We start from the raw sequence: 19,995 nt of genomic DNA on the forward strand, positions 1-19,995 counted from the left end.
ATAAAAAAACGATCCATCGCAGGATCAGTAAAATTAGAATAATTTACAGTTTTTACAATTTTTCCATGTTTCCACCAATTTGCTCATTGGGCGGGGACTCAAAGGAATACACCACTTTTCTGCACTAGAGCAGAAACGTGTCACTTTCTGTGCACTTTATAGACCAACTATGACCCATTTTCAGAGCATCAGATATGAAACGGTGTCACCCTATAATAAATTACTAAATTCCTGTTAAGAACAAATTAAAAATATTTTTCTGTCCTCCGGGCGGAAAGCGTCAACTTTGCTCCCGCTGCGCTAAACGAAGTTGCCGCTTTCCGTCCCCGTCGAGCAGAAAAATAGTATCCGCACCACGGGAGGAAACGTAGGACTTTCCAACCATCCCGCGTGTTTGCCACCCTCGCCTTCGGCTCAGGTGACAATTTTACACGCGGCACGCAATTCCCCACTTTTCCTCCCCCGGGACACAAATAACTATACCCACACGGAACAGAAACTTCAAACAAATGTATTCTTCAATTCACTGTGTGACGAATTTGCCTTATTTTGTACAAAGACCTTGAGTAGGTAATACTCCTGAAGATGATCGTACGAAAATGTAGGTACCCATATACTTACCTACATGACTACGTCAGATCATGGCGGGGGCGCCAACAACAGTACTGTATTGTTACTGGTTACAAGTTATTGTGTCTTAGCAACAAGCTCAGAAGATGTGTATCTTTTGACGAATATGCACTTTATAATAATAACTATAAAATGCTTATTAATGACTCTACCTTCATTATTACTTAAATATGGACTACCTACATAAATAAATAAAATATATATTGTGAGATATTTAAGATGCCCGAATTTTGTTTAAGAGTTGTTCATGCGAACATGTTATGTTATGATTTCTTCTACACTTCCAGGCATAGGCGTCCTAAGACAAAGTGTAAAAAATTCAAGTAACTAAGTGTCGAAAAATCATTCCGTTTTTTTTTATTACACGAATATTTTTGTCATAATATAGCAATACATATGTGGTCTAAGTACGATTCGCAGATATATGTAGGTACCTACCGAGATACCTACTGTGGGCTTTATGCACCGTCATCATAAGCAATCAGTGTGTCGTCGTCTGCTAGCACAGGCACCGGGGCGCAATGCCCGCCGGCCATTCCCGTTTCCCAATTTGGTGTGGTGCGGTGTACGGGTGACTATTTATACCACGTGGTAAGGCGAAGTCGACGCATGCGCCGCCTCCCTGCGCCTCCTCTATCCCGCTCTATATAAATATAGAACACGGGAATCCATCGCGAATCGTGTTTACCTACCACGAGCCCAAAGTATTATTGATGAGCACATTGCATGAATCAATTGATCATAACGCGGTCTTTCCCTGCCTTGGCAAATATTTTTAACGTTCATAATATTCTACGCTAATTAATAAGTCTACTACGTTTCCCGTCCACGAAATCTCATAGCTACCACTATGTCCACTATGCAGTGGCATTTACCGATACCCACACAAGCGAAACCGCGGGCACACCAATATGTTACCCTTACCCACATAGGATATGTTATTTTAGTACATGGGGTGATTACTGTACGTCTGTCTGTCTTATCTTGAATTACCATTTGTTTTATTATATTAGGAACGCATTTGAAACCTACATATAATATACCAATATTTGATACTAGTTTTTTCCTTAAGGGTCACTGGTGATAAAATACTATAGAAAAAGCATTCTCCAGTGAGAACTCTAGAGAGAAAAACAATAATAACCTTTCGAGTCGGCAGACTACTCGCCCACACAGCCAAGCCAGCATTCAGAAGTTAGATAAGTAAACCTAATTATACCGATATGCCAGAATAATTGTATATTGGCATAGGTACTTAATTATTAAGCCAACGTTTAGGCTGCGAAAAAAAATACGTAGATCAGCGTAGTTAAGGACCTGTATGTGTGTGTGTCTTTAGTTAAGTATTACGAAGATATATTATATGTTATTATGTTAGGAAAATTAACCATGTAAATTCCATACGCATATACATTTATAATACAATACAGCAACACACATTCGTGCTTGAAACCGCGTAATTGTCTTAACACAATGGAATCATTAAATTGAGACTAACAACAGGTACTCAAGTAATACATCAATTCACCCGCATATTTACAAAAACATGAGAAGTATTCTCGTAAAAGAATGTTATTCCCAAATACTTTTGGAGGCGATGTACTTACCGATATACGAGTATGTGAAATCTAGTAATGGTAAAAATATGCCCTGTCTTCATTCGATAGGAAAGAGATTTGAATGACATAAGGATGTTCTCATTAGTGGGAAATATTGTCATCATGTTTAAGTAAGATTATACAAAAAAAAATTTTTTATGACAAGTAGAATAATATTCAGATTTTGTGTCATATTGAGTCTACAATAGTAATCTGAAATCACGTGGATCACTGCTTCATCCGTAGCTTTAGTGCAAAAAAAATATATAATAGAATCCGGTTATTACAACCCCCAAGGGACAGGTGATATTACCTCGTAATCATAATCATAATTACAATTATTTATTTATTTAAACTTTATTGCCCGATATAAAAGTGTACAAATGACGAACTTAATGCCTTAAGGCATTCTCTGCCAGTCAACCATTGGGTCAAACAGAAACTTGTTGTAATTGCAGGATTGTACACAACGAGAAGGAATATGAAACACAAATCAAATTGTTCTGAACAATATAGCGCTTAATAGCTTTATTTGTAAAACATAGGTACGAGTATCATTAGTCATGATTATAATTATTGTTTTATTTGTCATTGTCATCAAGATATGCTTTTATGGAATAATATGCCTTATTTATCAAAAATTCAATAAGTTCTTTTTAGGGTTCCGTAGTCAACTAGGAACCCTTATAGTTTCGCCATGTCCTTCTGTCTGTCTGTCTGTCCGAAGCTTTGCTCCGTGGTCGTTAGTGCTAGAAAGCTGAAATTTGGCATGGATATATAAATCAATAAAGCCGACAAAGCCGTAGAATAAAATCTAAAAATTTAATATTTTTAGGGTACCTCCCCTACACGTAAAGTGGATGTGGGTGGATAGGTCAAAAAAATATGAAAAAATCGTGGAAGTAGAGTTTAAGAAAGACATTAAATGAAAATTATAGCGGACATGATCAGTTTAGCTGTTTTTGAGTTATCGCAAAAAGTTTCCCCTTCATAGTAAAAAGACGTACTATCCACAGTTCATCCTTTGGTTTGTAATGTAATCTACTATACTTTAAGCTCCAGTTTAGCTTATTGTGACGGAAGAGTAACTACGGAACCCTACTCTGAGCATGGCCCGATATGCTCTTGGCCGATTTTTTTAATATATGCACGTCCTGCAGTTTCCGTACGCTGGCTGGTAAATTATTATAAAATCCAGGTTCCATTCTGATTATACTTTTTGAAAGTAGAGCGGTTTTATTTAGTTTATTCTTTATGTTGTCAATTTTAAGTGCACTGTTAAATTTTGGATATCGACCTACTTTTCACATACAATGCTGTTATTTACGTAAATACGTATATATAAAGGCATGGAAGAGTTCATCTCAATTCAGTAAATAAGGCTTAACATGATTCAGATGTGTTTACACTACATATGGATCGTATACATTTTTTTGGCTTTTAAATACTAAATCTCTGTTTGTTGAGTTTCCCCAGAAAATTACTTCGTATCTGAAAGTTGACGTAACATAAGCGTGATAGGAAGTTATGACAGCACATTGGTCAACTACTTGCCGAAGCCTAAGATGATGGAGCGCATATGAAAATGTACTAAGATTCTTACGTATTTGGTCAATTTTATATTTCCATGTCAATTTATTATCTAAGCTTAACCCTAAAATTTTTGTATCGTAAGTTAAATCCATTACTTTGTATATTCTTTGCTAAAAGTGCATTATTTTGTTCTTGTCTAAATTAATGCTAAGGTTGTTAGTGTTCAGCCAATGAATAAGGGATTTCGTACTAACAGTACAGATATATATTAAAACAACTGACTTTTTTTTTGTTCTTTTTGTTTTACCTATCACCTATATACTATCTATATCAGTAAAAAAAAAGCAACATATGTTTGATTATTTTTGGTTTTAATGTCTATAGTAAAAAGTATTCAGATACACTCGAAGTGGCACAATGTTCTTCCAGGTCGTCGTCATTATTATTTACGTAGACTAAGGACATTTTGTAGAATATTTTCGTCAGTGTGTTCCTTACACGTTGCTTGAGCACATCAACAGCAGAATATTGTTCAAGGTCTTAATTTCCTATGACAATTTCTTTATTCGGAGCTCTAGCCTAGACAGACAGCGGCACATCATCATTATGATCAACGCTCGTCGTTGTTGGAACCGGACAATTTTGTCCAGTTACAACGTCGATTGCGAAGTCGGTAGGTACAGGTACTAAACGAACTACACTGTATGTCTATATCACTTAGCGTTTGTTAACGTGCTATCAGTAATAGTTTTTCAAGTATTAAGACATCACATTCTGATTTACAACACCACCATAAGTACTTCTCCAAGAATATTGCCCGTATTCTAGAATATTATTAACTGCACATCACGAATAGACAATCAAACAAACTCCTCTCTCACTCGCTTATCCCGGTTGCTTCCTCAACCTTAGCTGCTGCCTCATACATCGTTTTTTCCAGCTAGATTTACCTCACGTCGGTCTCCCCTACTCAGTACCAAAACATTCGACGCCTTATTCTTTGGCTAGGCATAATTATTTTACAACCTACACATAGATAGTTCATTGAACCGAATGATTAAAAATTATCAACTAACGAGGAACACGTGGCCGTTTCAGAAATAGAGCGCTCGTTGTGACGTACAGGCCTAAATTTGTGGGCCAAGGAGAGTCCAGAAACAAAATGACCACCGTTGCCAATACGGTGACTTGATGGTACCTACGTGCAAATTACAGACTGAGCCAATCGGAATGCAATTTCAGACTATTGGCCGCGACTTGTTCACGCCAAAGAGAATTGAGTGTAATAGAGAGATAAACTCTAAGAAAAAAAACGTGCTCCTTATTTTGACATCAAAACAAATGGCGCAGTACTGTACTGCGCCATCATTGACCTATATATTACTTCGTAAAGGTGGGCCTTACGGGCACAAAGAATGGTGCTAGCACAGTGGTGTTAGTGACACCGCTTTTGAAATCTTTGTGGGCCATATATTTTGCGGTCACTGAAATGGCAAACGTCAATGTTTGACGATCAGTTACCGCAAAATGTATGGAGCTGTACAACGCCAGGTAAACAACCTGTTAAATTTGAAGCACGAAATTGTCTTAGATGTAGCAATGTATCTTTGTCCACGCGTACGAGTGCCTGCCTTTATCGGTTTGGTACGAATCACGTTCCAAGAAACCCTATTAAGGATTACACAAAAAAGGATCTTACATTTAGTGACCTTTAAACCCGTATCTCGTAGTTACCGTTCAAAAAATAAATAATAAATAAATATAGAACATTCTTACACTAATTGATTAAGTCCCACGGTAAGCCAAGAAGGCTTGTGTTGTGAAAAAAGAATGTAATACCTAATACTAACAATAATAATAATACAGGTAGTTAGTATTTACGTTACGAGGTTCTCGCTTAGGATAGCTAACACACGATGTAATCCCCAGGCAGTACCTATGTGAGATTGTGAGAATGTTGGCCAAGCTGTTAAGGTTCTGCCGGCCAGACGTACTTGTATTAACGATATTACCTAATTAGATACAAAACTGCGTCAGACTGAACTGTCATGTGGTCAGTAAGTATGTTTTTAGGAATAAAATAACATAGCGATAAAGTAACTACGTTTTCCTATTTAGCTTATCGCCAAAGCTAAGTTTGTATAAGGTCATAAGTTGTCGTGTGTACGTACTATTTAAGAAACTTGGAATTGGCTACGCTAATTATGTCTTGATATCTGCTCTTGACATTTTAAATAAACAAAGAAGGTATTAACCCTTAACCCAGCTTACCTATCTGCCGCCGTAGAAACATGCATACGTTATCTCTTCTTTTTAAAGAACTATTCATTTCCTCTTCCCCACCCTGCCTCTCTAAGCGGTTCAAGTTTCTAGCAGACGATATTGACCACCGACTACGCTTTAGCACCGATCTCTCCCTCTCTGTCCCGATTCATAAACACCGATCATATCACAAATCATACACCGTAAATTCTGTTAAGCTCTGGAACGCGCTACCACCTCCTTTGAGACAGTGTCAATCAGTGGCATCGCTAAAATATAAACTAAAAAAACTATGGCTCTCAGACTAAGAACCTACTGACAGGTAGGAAGATGTGTGCGGTCATAATATACCTATATTTATGTTCATATATATAAATATATTTATTTATATATAGTTTATATTATGCAATAATATATCATTACTTTAGGTATAGGTTAACTGGAAGAGATCCCTGTTAGGTATAAGTTCGCCTTTGTACTACACAATTATGTTGTAATCATTTAGTTTTCCCGTAAGTACTATAAAGTGTTTAAGTTTACTTACTTACCCTTTGACCGCCACAGATATCAAGGCTCGACATGGGAAGGCGAAGTGACTACGACGCGACGCCAGGTCGTCCAACCAAACCACACATTTGATCCCCTAAACTATTTTATATAATTGTATAGACATGCGATTACTGAATAGCTAAGATTTAGGTAGGGTTAAGTTTACTTTGCAAACGCCGTATTTAGGTTGAACTAGGGTCACCTTCAAATAATAAATTCTCTTATTAAGTACATATATAATTTTTTATTTCTCATTCTTTGTTGTTTTAAAAAGTGTGCAGAAAATGGTATGTTACCGCTAATTTTTTTGAATGCACATGTATTTTATCTTCCTCGTATTCGAAATGAAAAGTAGAGTTTTAACTCGAGTGAAAGGCACCATTAACAATCTACTATTTCTGCATTTGAGTCCTTGATATTTGTGTAATATGTAAGCTTCTGTCTGCGCCAACATAAACAGAAGATAGATGAGTACAATTATTAAAATAAACCCATTAGAAAATTTATAAAATATTCCGCCATTGCTTGTTTGTGGGAGTGATGCTAATACTAATACGCAATATGGGTGTAAACCTAACATGGCGACTGAAACTGACAAGAAGACTGACGGATATTTAATTTATTAAAACTATAAAAGGTGTTACTTGGACTCGGGTTACCTGCGTAATTTGTTTTACCTTCACCCAGGGGAAGTAAAATTAATATGTTTGAAGCCTTTCTTTCCACGTCGGACGTTCCAGAACGTACTGTGCTCATGTATAAGGTCTTCTTTCTGTTATAATTTGATTCAAACATTTACAGCATTTTTAATTGATAAATTGAAGCTACAGGTTAAGATTAAATAACTTAAGAGATAACGTTAGAAAAACTTTACATTAAATATAAAATAAAAATTTGATTAATCGGCGGATTTTGAACTCTAAATGATAGAGTAACTTATAGCTAAACTTTATTCAATTCAAAACAGATGTTGTGGATGCCACTATCACATAACACTAGTATTAACGTTCGAAAGTATTGCCTTGTCAATGTCTTATCAAGTTATCAATGTCTCCAATAAGAATTTAAATTGAATAAAAACTATATATGTATGAGCTGCGCTTTCTTGGTTACTTTACTATAATGTATTAAATCCGCAATTTAAGCGAAAATACTAATGACATTTCTAATTGAATTCGTAATTTAATACCCTCTGCGGTTGTTTATTACCAAAGAGTAGCTAAAGTTATATATAAGTTTATTACACAAAAAAAATTTTGAAACCAACATACATAGCGGTTTAGTTTTCTTACGTCTGTCAGGTGTTCTCAGAATCTCCTTCTTGCTCCTCCTCGTTCGTCTATTAAATTCTACGTCAAATCCTTCACTTTCTAGTCTGTAAGGATGTGGAATGCTTTGCCCATTGACATAAGACGTGCTCAATCCCTACCCATTTACTATTTATCATGCTCCTTACACTCATATCTTTTTCTTACCTGGTCGTTATTTTTCTCTTGCTTGATTACTCATTATGTATTTATGTATTTTGTGTAGGTATATGTAGTGTATTATTGTTGCCTATATAATATATGTAGTTTATGTAGTTTATTTCTCATTGTTTGTAGTTTCTATTTACTTATTTTATAAACTTTACACTTATGTGGTTTTGCACTGCCCAATAACTTTATTTCTAGCCACTGAATCGCTATCTGAAGGTTGTCTGGAAGAGATCGCTTTTTAGCGATAAGTCCGCCTGTTGTTACCTACTTACTTATGTCCTTTTTTTTGTTTGTAACATGTATATTTCTTTATAGTGCACAATAAAGTATTTTATTATTATTATTATTTGTATGTCTCTTACAAATTCTCGGGACCATGTGGTTCCGGGCATTTTGAAGGCGTGCGTGGGGCCGAAGCCAACACGTAGAGGTCCCTTGTAATAAGACAATTTACTCTAAAAGTAATTTGACACCAACCGACGATTATCCCTGTTCACACTATAGCAGTGCACCCAAGGACAAGCCCCGGTTAGTGTAAGACTATTGTAAAAAAAGGGTACCAAAATAAACCGGGCTATTGGGTTGAGTTGCAAGTGGACTGGTAACCGGGACTATGGAGAATACTATGGCACCTGCCCTGATTATATGTTTTTAAAAACACGACAAAATGGGCAGGTGGTGACTTGCCAACTCACAATATGGGTCCCCGAAAACGGCCGCTCGCACGGAGCGACAAGGGGACAACATTGCGTGAGCGGCTCAGGGTGTGGAGAGGTGTACGCCGCTTTCTGCCCAGTGGCTGTAAGCAGTCACTGTGCCAACTCGCGTCTTATGCAAATTTCACTTCCACCCTGCGAGCATATAGCTCTGACACCCCACTCTGGACGGCCGGTAAAGGCAAGCCAGAGGTGAGAGTCCCGCGGCCCCTGCTCAGTGTTCACTCCAGCCGGCCAATCAAGGCAAGCCGGAGAGAGGGGCCTGGCCGACTCTCGGGGGTATGGGACCCAAGGGACGTCACTTCCAATTCAGCTCGCCACAAGCTGCCCTGGAGGCTTATTATTATTATTCTCTTTATTTCTCTTTCTTCTTAGGTTATGTTTTTTACAATATGGATATAAAAGTAAAATATAAAAATACATCAAAAAATACTATACAAAACACATATAAACACATTGTAAAAAAACTTAACCTAGTGTGCCGCCAGCAGCGGGGCAGGGCCCAAGCTGCCGGTGGTCAGGGCTGCAGAGAGAGGAACCGCCGCACTATCCGCGCCGTGTCCAAGATCACCGCCTTCTGCATCTGACCCTTGATCCAACCATCTAGCGAGAATCTCTCAAGGTGTTGGTCGAGACTCTTCGCTATGAGACCGTTCGCTGAATTATTATTATTATTACATACAGGTCGCGCATATGTTTTAACCAATTTGCCGATAGACGGCGCTGGACACAATTATGCTAAGTATCTATCAGGGGCCCATTTCTCGAACGGTATTAGTCTAATATTATTAGAGTGTTGCCGCGGTACCCCGTACGATTTGACAGTTCGTGGACTTAGTCTAATACCGTTCGAGAAATGGGCCCCTGTTCTAGTCTTTTCTGTTCGTAGTTATCATGAGATAAGATAATTGAAAGTTTGTACCAGGGATCGGAAACCGGTATTTTTGTATGGGAACGAAAACGGTATTTTTTCGTTCTTTGTTAATTATTCCCTTTCTAATTGGGCAATCTAATAATACGATTTCGTTATCTAAAAACACAACCGAGTCCTATATTTAGAGTATAAAATAAACCGAAATATATGTTTATTTCAAAGTTTTTCCAAAAAACCGGTTCTGATCCCTGGTTTGTACGGATCCCAGTTAAACTGACTCGCACTTGACCGGTTATTCTTACTTAAGTTATTTTAATGTAGTTCTTTACATTTATTAGGTAATCATTCTATTTCTATTACACCTTGAGCCCATTTCTCGAACTTTGATAGTTCGTGGACTAATAATATTAGTCTAATACCGTTTTATAAATGGACCCCTTGGCTATGTTATTATTATTAATTATTTATTTTAGATACATTTTATCAATATAATTGTTATTTTGGCTTATGGCTACGTTAGTTACTTAACTACCATATTATTTATAATTAATTGAACCCAAAATTTTAGTAAGGTACAATCCACCCTGTCAGCTATGACCTTGAGCACGTTGTTGTTACTGCCCCGCACCCGGCACAACAGAGACGCTATTCGCTTACGCCTGATGGCATAGAAGTTATTCGTTCCGCGGCGAACATCCCTGAAGCGCTGCAGTAACGAGGCAGTCCCTACAGCGTCCAGAATGCGTCATTATATGGGATTCCAAAGGCGTTGTGTACCTTTTGAGTATAGTTGACGGGTTATTCCCACTAGTTACCACCAAGTTGTTACCAGTGGTAACTACTGGGAATTATTTTCCCACCTTTTACCACTGGTAACTACTGGGAAAAAAAATCCCACTAGTTACCACCAACTCGTTTTGGTGGTAAATACTGGGAATTTTTTTTCCCAGTAGTTACCACCAAAGTTTAGTTAGAGTTCAATACCAATAAAAACAGTAGAAATAGTAAAGTATAAATAAAGAGTGCTTGAATAAATAGTTATACGTCGATTAGTGTTTCAGTTAACTGCTTTAAAAGTGATCAAAAATATTTAAACCGGTGCAAGTGCATAAAATTAAAAGTTAAACAGAAATTAACGTTTGGTTGAAAATTATCTTATTACTTAATTGTAAATTGAATTAATTGTGAAGTTATCTATGAAACCTGGATCTTTATCGAGGGCGCTTACACCGCACTGCGTAGCGCAGCGTTGTATTTATATAGGAGCATCGTTGATAATGGCGTAAGTGCCATCGACAATAAGGTCCGTTTCACTAAATAACGTCACAATTATACGAACGAACAAACAAATCAGTCAAAGCCCGACTATTTTTGATCACTTTTAAGGCAGTTTAGGTTCCCGACTACCGTGGCTGTTTAAAGCTAACGTATATGAATCCCACTGGTAAAATTATACATATTTTAAATAATAATCTGTTGTAATTTTTGCATCATATTACATAATTATATCTTTCTATTGACTACTTAGTCGTTTTAGGAAACGGACTTGTAACATTTTATATTTAAATATCTATGTTAGTTTTAAGCGTAAGGCCAAAGCAGTCAAGACCGTAATTAATAATTTACTCTACTCAGTATTCTTAATTTATTACAAACTAGCTTCTGTCCGCAACTTCAACTGCTTAGAATTAGTAATTTAGATAATCAACTGAACTCAACTCTCTGCTCGGCTCGGGTCGGGTAAACTCGGTTCGGTTTGGCTCAGATCGGCTCGGCTCGGCTTGTTTTCTCCAAAGTTTTAAAATAGTTATTCTGCTATTGGGGCGAAGACAAACACAACCTAACAGAATATCAGACACAACCCAATAGCAGAATAATCTAAAATAGTTATTCGGCTATTGGGGCGAAGACAAAGACAAACACAACAACAACAACAAATAACAACCATGAAAATATGTCCAGCCGTTTTCGAGTTAAAATAAGTGTTGTATACCCGACTTGGTTTTATACCTATAGGTTTGATTGGTTTAATATTAAGATGAGTCATATGATATTTGTCATATCACTCATATATATTTCATAGTATATTTATACTATGAAATATGATGACATCAGTATAGCGCGCGTCAGCGTCGAGTAAGCGCTATGTTTGCCGCCGTCGGCAATGTTACGTCGAGCCGCAGCCATACGGCTGAGTAGACGCTGACAGCAACACTCGGGAGACGTAGTGTAAGGCCTATCTTATTGCCGATAGGTTTGATTGGTTTAATATTAAGATGAGTGATATGACATTTTTCATATCACTCATACATATTTCATAGTATATTTATACTATGAAATATGATGACATCAGTATAGCGCGCGTCAGCGTCGAGTAAGCGCTATGTTTGCCGCCGTCGGCAATGTTACGTCGAGCCGCAGCCATGCGGCTGAGTAGACGCTGACGGCAACAATCGGGAGACGTAGTGTAAAGCCTATCTTATTGCCGATGTGTGCTGTTGCGCTGCAGCTCTATTTAATTGTATAATTTATATTTAAAAAACGAACAAATTTGTAAATTAAATAAGTAATGGATGAGAACATAACTTATATAACTGTTTTAGACAAGTAGATAAAAATACTGTTTATTTCTATAAAGATAAACTAAACAAATCGCGTATCCAAATTCACGCAATTGTACAAAATATCTTTAAGTACTTATATTTATAGTTATGATGTTAAAATATTGAAAATTAGGTACTTCAGTGAATATATTTTTGTCATGTATGTGTAAAATTTTCCTTGTCTGTTTCCAGAGTTATGCAGCATCGACTCCACCGAAGGTGTCATCGGCGCCGCCGCACACGACGCTGCAGCGGTCGGTGCGCGCGGCGGCGGCGAGCAGCGGCGCGGGCGCGCGCGTTATTCCGCGATTCCACTTTCCCAAGGGCCGGCCACCGCCTGCGCACCAGCAGGACCACGCTATACACAAAGTGCAGTCCGCCTTCGCTACCTTTCCTAATAGCCAGGTAAAAACACGATTTTAGTTTGGTCATTTAGGTTCCAATTTCCAGGTTTATTATTCATAGGTTCCAGCTGCCCGTGCCACAAGGAAATAAAAAAAACGGTCGTACGACTGATCGGAATCGGACAAGTCGAGCCGGTCGGACATTAAACTATACATAAACATAGATATGTATATATACAATACATATATACAATATATAAATATTGTATTGAAATAATATAATAAGCTTAGAGTGCTGACTCTATACATAGATAAAACCCATCACTATCACTACACCTTATAAAACAAAGTCCCCCGCCGCGTCTGTCTGTATGTATGTATGTATGTATGTTCAAATATACTAATTTATTTATTTATTATGAAGTGCTCAAAACTGCCAGATAATTTTAAGTGTTTCTAAATCAAGCATATAGAATGTTGCTTAAGGCGCTCTTATAGACAGATTTTAGGTTTTTGAGGGGGTGAAACAGACGAAGTGGTAAAGCAGGCAGGCGGGCGCCCCGCGCGCCGCGCTCGCAGCAAGCCTACGTCCTTATTCTGACGCCATCCGTATTCTAGTTTGTTAGTTCTGGGATCTTTTCCGGAAATTTATATTGATTATGATTTAAACTTAATGAAATTAAAAATTTGATAATTATATATAATAACTAGAGTATACCGCGGCAAATTGAGAACCTAGTAAAATGATACCAAATCGTTTTGTGTCGAAATAATATTACTTACTAATTCAGACAAAAGTTACAACTGTCTGCTTTAAATCATATATAGATACCTATTCAAAACGTAGTTGACCTTAAAAATGCAATAGAAGTCAATTTCGGGCAAGTAGTGAAAAGAGGAAGAATACTAGCAAAGAGTCATTTGTGGAAGTGAACGTAAAAAGGTAGCATGTTTTTGCTAGTATTGAGATAACTGAAAACAAGCATAAGGTATGCACAAGCATATGTAGCTCCAAAAAGTCGATAAATTATGCTATCTTCTCAAAAAAGAACCATGACTCTAACTGTAACGACTATTTCTATATTATTTTTTGAATTGACGACAATGAAGACGATTATAAATTTTAAATGCAAAAGTCGAGAAAACTGCTATTATTATTTATTACTTAAAGTTTATAATGGCAAAAATGCACTTATACTACTACTACTACTACTTCGAAGTTATATAGTAATGAGTATAATTGACTGACTTTAATTAATGTCTAATAAAGAATCAGTCTGTTGTCTGTCTACTCTGTCTGTAATCAAATATTACAAGTATATTTGACCCACTGAGGTTTCAGATGAAGTTGAAAATCTGCATACATATGTAAGTAGGGTGACAATGAAATATTATGGTACCATCGAGCTGATCTGATGCATGAGAGAGGAGGTGGCCATAGGAACTCTGTGTCAAAATATCGCAACCAAATTGCGTTTGAGGTTCTTAGAATTGTCTCAATGAGTATTATTTTCCTTTGGAAAGAACTGTTAAGACCTGTTCCGTAAAGTTAATTAACATACAAAACTTTCCGATGAACAAAATTATTTTATCGTCAACTATGTTATTTATCCCTTCAAGTGGTGGCCCACCACTCACGGGTCGATGCGATAGCCAGAAAGCTGTTGGCCAACAGAGGGTGGTTAGTGAGGTGTTGCCATATTTAGTGGCAAAATTAAAGGCTTTGAAGTATATTTACGCTCTTCTAGCGCCCAAAAGTAGCTAGCAAGTTAGACAAGGAAAACATACATACACACGCTTGTTAACGCTTGGTTGCTAAGGACCGTTCATCCGGGATCGAACGCCTAGGTCGAGTTCTGTCTTGATTTTTAAAGAGGTTATTTTATAAATACACGGTACCCTCGAGGAAACGGAAAGATTTTAACAGTATATTCCGGATCGTATTTAGAGGCAAAAATGTCATATAAACTTTTTTAATTCGCCTAGTTTCAGAGTTAATACCAATTAAAAAAAATATTTTTCGTTGTGTTTTAGTGCATAACGCCTTTTTGATGGCTATGTCGCCAGTCGCCACTTTGGGACCTAGTCTAGACTACCTTCTTGACAGATATCAAAGTCACAAGGTACCATTTGAATAGACTTATTTTTACGAAAAAAAAATGTACCAATTTATATTAATCCATAAATTTTCCAAGAACATGAACTTAATATGTTTAAAAACATACAAAAAGTAAAAAAAAACACATTTCTTTTTGCGGAATTGACTTAAACTTGTACGTGAAATTCTTCTTATGACCTCAGGAATACGTGGTTAAAAAAAATCCGTTTCCTCACGGGCACTTTTTATGACTTAACCTTTGAATTTTAAGCCCTACGTAGAAAATTAATTAACAATTACCTCCAATCATAACTTTGTTTTGTGGTGGTAGTCATATTTAATAAGGAAACTGTAAAAATGTCACTGTTGTTAGGTTTGATTAGTTAGGTGCATGTGGCGAAATGCATAAACATTACGATAATTTAACAACAACAGGGACAACTTCAACAGAAGGACATGATGTCACGTTCCTCAGCATTGAGGGACCAAGAAGAAGAAGACAATAATTTAATAATTAAATTATTATTCTATTCAATTATTGTTCTATTCGAATAGCGTATTTAGTGCTTATTCTAACGATATATGCTTCAATATATACTTTTATACATAGATAAGCTTAAATAGTTGAATTTGTAATATTCTCTAAATCCGCGCTGAAAACCCGACGGGGCCCCGCCACGTGACTACTTTTTACGTTTTGGCTTCTGCCACTTGAAGGGATATACTATAGGCCTTGACTAGTGATTCATTTCAAAATAAACTATTTTAATATATACATATTACACATAAGCACCCTAATGCAAAAATGAAGAAAATATATTTTGCAAAACTTTCGATCGGTTTTTTCCACTTATATTTTGTATTGGCAGGAAAAATAGTAAAAGCATATCACAAAGACATAACAAGGTCCAAGGTTTTAAAGAAGAAGGTAAAATTGGCTGAGACCTGAAATTGACGGCAGAGTGTCATCGAAATTTATACTTGAAAAAAGAAATAAAATGTCACCAGTTTTCATTTCATACAAAACAGAAATAGCATGGTATAAAAGTATTATACCAAACTTTTACAAAGGACTTTATGTTTAACATTATCAAAAATGGAATTTAGTGACATTCTTGAATTTACAGAATAATTAACCAGTGAAATAAAAATATTGGCGAGAGGTACAAATATATACGAACTTCCGAACCGAGTACTTGCAAAATTTTGAATGGAATTTGAAGGGTAAATATCACTCCTGCTCACCTTACAAAATAAAATAGTTGATATGAAAGTTAATAAACCAGAAATACCAAACAAATTCAACACTTATAACATAAACTATTACAGCCATTTGAGCACTTCCACAAAAACGTGAAATGGTACCTTTCACTAAGCACTATTTAAATCCCACATATTTAAATCCAGTATATCTCCTGCATCCTGTATGTGTTAAAAATGAAGCTGTTCCAATATAATGACTTATATAAATTAAACAAGCGGATTAATTTTATTTGTTTACGTTTAAAAATAGGTATTCAATTTGATTATTACTGTAATAGCCATTTAAAATATTATTTTACCTAAATTGATAATTAAAAGTAGGTACCCCTCACGAAATAAGTACTACTGAATTTTATACTTAGCAGTGTTTTTTAAAATGTACATGTATTTTACCTTCCTCGTATTAAAAATGAAAAGTAGAGTGTTTAACTCTGGTGCAAGGCACCATTTCATCATTTGGATCGTGGCTGTATGCCGGACAGGTGCGTGTGTAAAAGTTGTCAAAAAAGATAATATGACGGATGGATGTCTGAAATGTCACCGTATTTAAGAATCAATTAGCTTAAAAATTCGTTTTTTCTTCGTAAGAGTGATGAAAACATTGTGTGTATAACATATTTGTGTATTTATAGTGAGATTATCCATTTTATGTAACGTCCGCTAAACTAGCACAGGTCCGACGCTGACAGTGGTCACGGGCGTACTGGGGTACTGACGGTATTGCCGCGCAGGGTAACGTTTAGTAGACAAAATGTTGAATTCATAATTATGAATGAAAAATTTAACGCATCGATAAACTGACAAGCAAAATGTTAGAGTAACTTAAAAGCTATTGAATGAAGTAAATTTCATATTGATATTCATCATAGTACTTCTAAAATATCGAAATAAATACAGTTTTAAGCATATTTTCAAAGCAAAAATCTATCGAGAAAAAGATGAGCCATCGTGTTTCTGACAAGCATACGGCTAGTTCAAAGACTGAAGTTATACATACTAGAAAATAATCGATGAAATCCTTGTACAAGCCTGTAAATATCGATTTAAAAATAGCGCATTTTACTATACACCGCGCCTTAATAGAAAAATTGCAGTCCTATGAAATTTACAGGTTTTTTCGGTACAAGCCTTAGAAATCGATTTTGGTACAAATCGTCTCAGATGTGGGCATATTTAGTATCAGTGCATTCAGTACGATATCCAACACAAATATATGAGATGACAAGCGCGAAAATAGTGGGGTAGTAAAAATGACGTCACAAAGTCGACGGCATTTCAAAACCCATTTTTAGGGTTCCGTAGTCAACTAGGAACCCTTATAGTTTCGCCATGTCCGTCTGTCTGTCTGTCTGTCCGAGGCTTTGCTCCGTGGTCGTTAGTGCTAGAAAGCTGAAATTCGGCATGGATATATAAATCAATAAAGCCGACAAAGTCGTACAATAAAATCTAAAAATTTAATTTTTTTGAGGGTACCTCAACACAACCCCTACACGTAAAGTGGGGGTGATTTTTTTTTTTTCTTCAATCCTACAGTGTGGGGTATCGTTGGAAAGGTCTTTCAAAACTAATAGGGGTCTTCAACAAACATTTTTTGATAAAGTGAATATATTCGGAGATAATCGCTCCGAAAGAAAAAAAAATTGTGTCCCCCCCCCCTCTAACTTTTAAACCATAGGTCCAAAAATTATGAAAAAAAATCGCGGAAGTAGAGCTTAAGAAAGATATTAAATGAAAACTATAGCGGACATGCTCAGTTTAGCTGTTTTTGAGTTATCGCAAAAAGTTCCCCCTTCATAGTAAAAAGACTTAATTTACCTAATTAGGTACTGATTATGCAAATTTGCCTATTTGTTTAACTCGCGTGAAAGGTACCGTTTCATCCCTTGGTTAACAATTTACTATACTTTAAGCTCCAGTTTAGCTTATTGTGACGGAAGAGTAACTACGGAACCCTACACTGAGCGTGGCCCGACATGCTCTTGGCCGGTTTTATTAGTCATTAGTTCAGTAGATAGAGTAGCGCCTGACAGATCAAATCAAATGAGGGGGCCTGATTGATTCAGCAAATGGAATTTAGGCATCCGTCTAGACTGCAGATTCATTGCATTCCTATCCCTTCAATGGCCGGGACACGTCGGACGTGCCAATGTGCTGTTTAACGCCTATGATTAAGCTGAACACTATCAGGGAGCCTAGCCAAGATGACAGAAGTTCGCAGAGAAACGAAACGAAACGCTATCTGTTTCTATCACATTAATTATGCACTAGTTTGGAAGAATGATAGATAGTTTCGTTTTGTTTTCTGCAAATGATTGTCAGATCAGCAGCAGAAATAGACAAGAAATATTTTGAATCTTAAACGCCAAATATAGTATTTAATCAATTCGATTACTTATACAATATTGGGCTCAGGTAGTGGAAATGATGACTGGAGTGATTCGATAATTATGCACTGCACAGACATGATTCGAACGTCGACTATTATTACATACGTAATGTTCTGGGTACTTATCACCTGCCGAATAAATAAGCCTCGCACTGTTAGCACTTTGCAGTAATGGTAAAGCTGAACCGTTGGAAACAAGAATAGTAGATTGTTAACCAAGGGATCAAAGGCACTCATTTCGGCCGAGGTACCTGGTGGTGCTTGGCCTGTTCGAAGCTGAAATGATGCATGTAATTTTGAGAGCATGAGAAATGAAAAGCTTTATTACGAGTAGACTGGAGTAGACATCACTTTTACTAATACGAGTATGTATAATAAACCAACGCGCATGCTACTTAATTATTACTATATGTTCTCAGAAAGTACGAGACGATAGGTAGGTTGTGAATAATTTCTCATGCTCTCAAAGTGGATCGTTGTTGTTCTAAAAGTGTGCAGAAAATGATACGTTTCGGCTCTAGAGCACTGTACTTTCTAAGTATTTTTTTTTTACGATAAGCAATTAAAAATAAGAAAGAAAAACCTAGTTTGGGGTTTTTCAAGAGTGTCAGCAGAATAAAAATGGATTTTATTGACAGATTTATAATTTCCTCTAAGATCAACTCATGCTTGCCCTATCTTGTAGGTTTTCCTGTAATCTATGGGTATTTTCGGTATTTCTTTTCAAAATTTTAGACCTAATTATGTTCATTCGGAGATAAGTTAAAACGTAATTTATACTAGTGCTCCTTTAAGGATTCAATTTTTTTCCATTTCGAAAATTAAAAAATGAATCGGTAAAACATATTTTTTATCCAAATGTCGTCAGTTTAGAAAGTTACAAAAACTTAATTCGTTATCGGTCATCTTCGGTGATATCAGGCCTAGCTCCAAGGTGACCTTGGTAAACATGAATTGTTGACAGTGGTGCGCTTGGCGCAGGCTGCGCCGCGCAGGGCCTGCTGGCGTGCGGCCAGCCGCGGCCGCGCCTCGACGGGGGACTGCACCCACAGCCCACTGCCACACCGCATTCAATGCACTATCCGTTGACGTGCACCTCCCTTCATAAGTAGTAAACCAATCACTTCGTATGATATTTGAACTATATGTAGTAAGTACGTTTTTTTATTAGCATTAGAAAGAAGGTAAGCGATTTTGACGTGTCCGCTTTATTGAAAAACACTTTTGAAAAATAATTCACGGCAAATATGTAACAATTATAAAATTTATAAATCATATACCATTGTTTACATTCTTTTGCTTTCATAAGTACTTAATAGTTACTGATTTTTAAAAAGAGTTTTAAAAGAAAAGACATGTCATGATTGTTTACTTTCTAATGCTAAAAAAAAACGAACTACATATAACGTATGGCCATGCTCATTACTTGTTTTCAACTCATCTATGTTTATCGAACTTTATTACATTTTTTCAACTTTGTTGCTTAAAAAATAATACAACAAAACTAGGAAATTATAAATTAAAAAAATCGCTACCACCGGTAAGACTCGAACTTGCGACCATTGGAACACTGGTCCATAATTTGTAGTATCGCTCGCAGATGTTTCTGCTGGATACAAATTAACAGGACTAGAAAGTTAGGTTGTAGAGACATCTGACTA

General features: G+C 36.5%; 1 protein-coding gene across 1 annotated transcript in view; it reads left to right on the forward strand.

Annotated features, from left to right (window-relative positions):
* LOC133519601 (uncharacterized) overlaps nucleotides 1-19,995 on the forward strand; it is a 100,085-nt gene that overhangs the window by 62,713 nt on the left and 17,377 nt on the right. The window contains exon 2 of the mRNA XM_061853630.1: nucleotides 12,436-12,648. Coding sequence (XP_061709614.1) covers nucleotides 12,436-12,648 — 213 coding nt within the window. The remainder of the gene's footprint in view (nucleotides 1-12,435; nucleotides 12,649-19,995) is intronic.

Source organism: Cydia pomonella, chromosome 1, assembly GCF_033807575.1.
Source record: "Cydia pomonella isolate Wapato2018A chromosome 1, ilCydPomo1, whole genome shotgun sequence".
In the NCBI taxonomy this organism is placed as follows: Eukaryota; Metazoa; Arthropoda; class Insecta; order Lepidoptera; family Tortricidae; genus Cydia; species Cydia pomonella.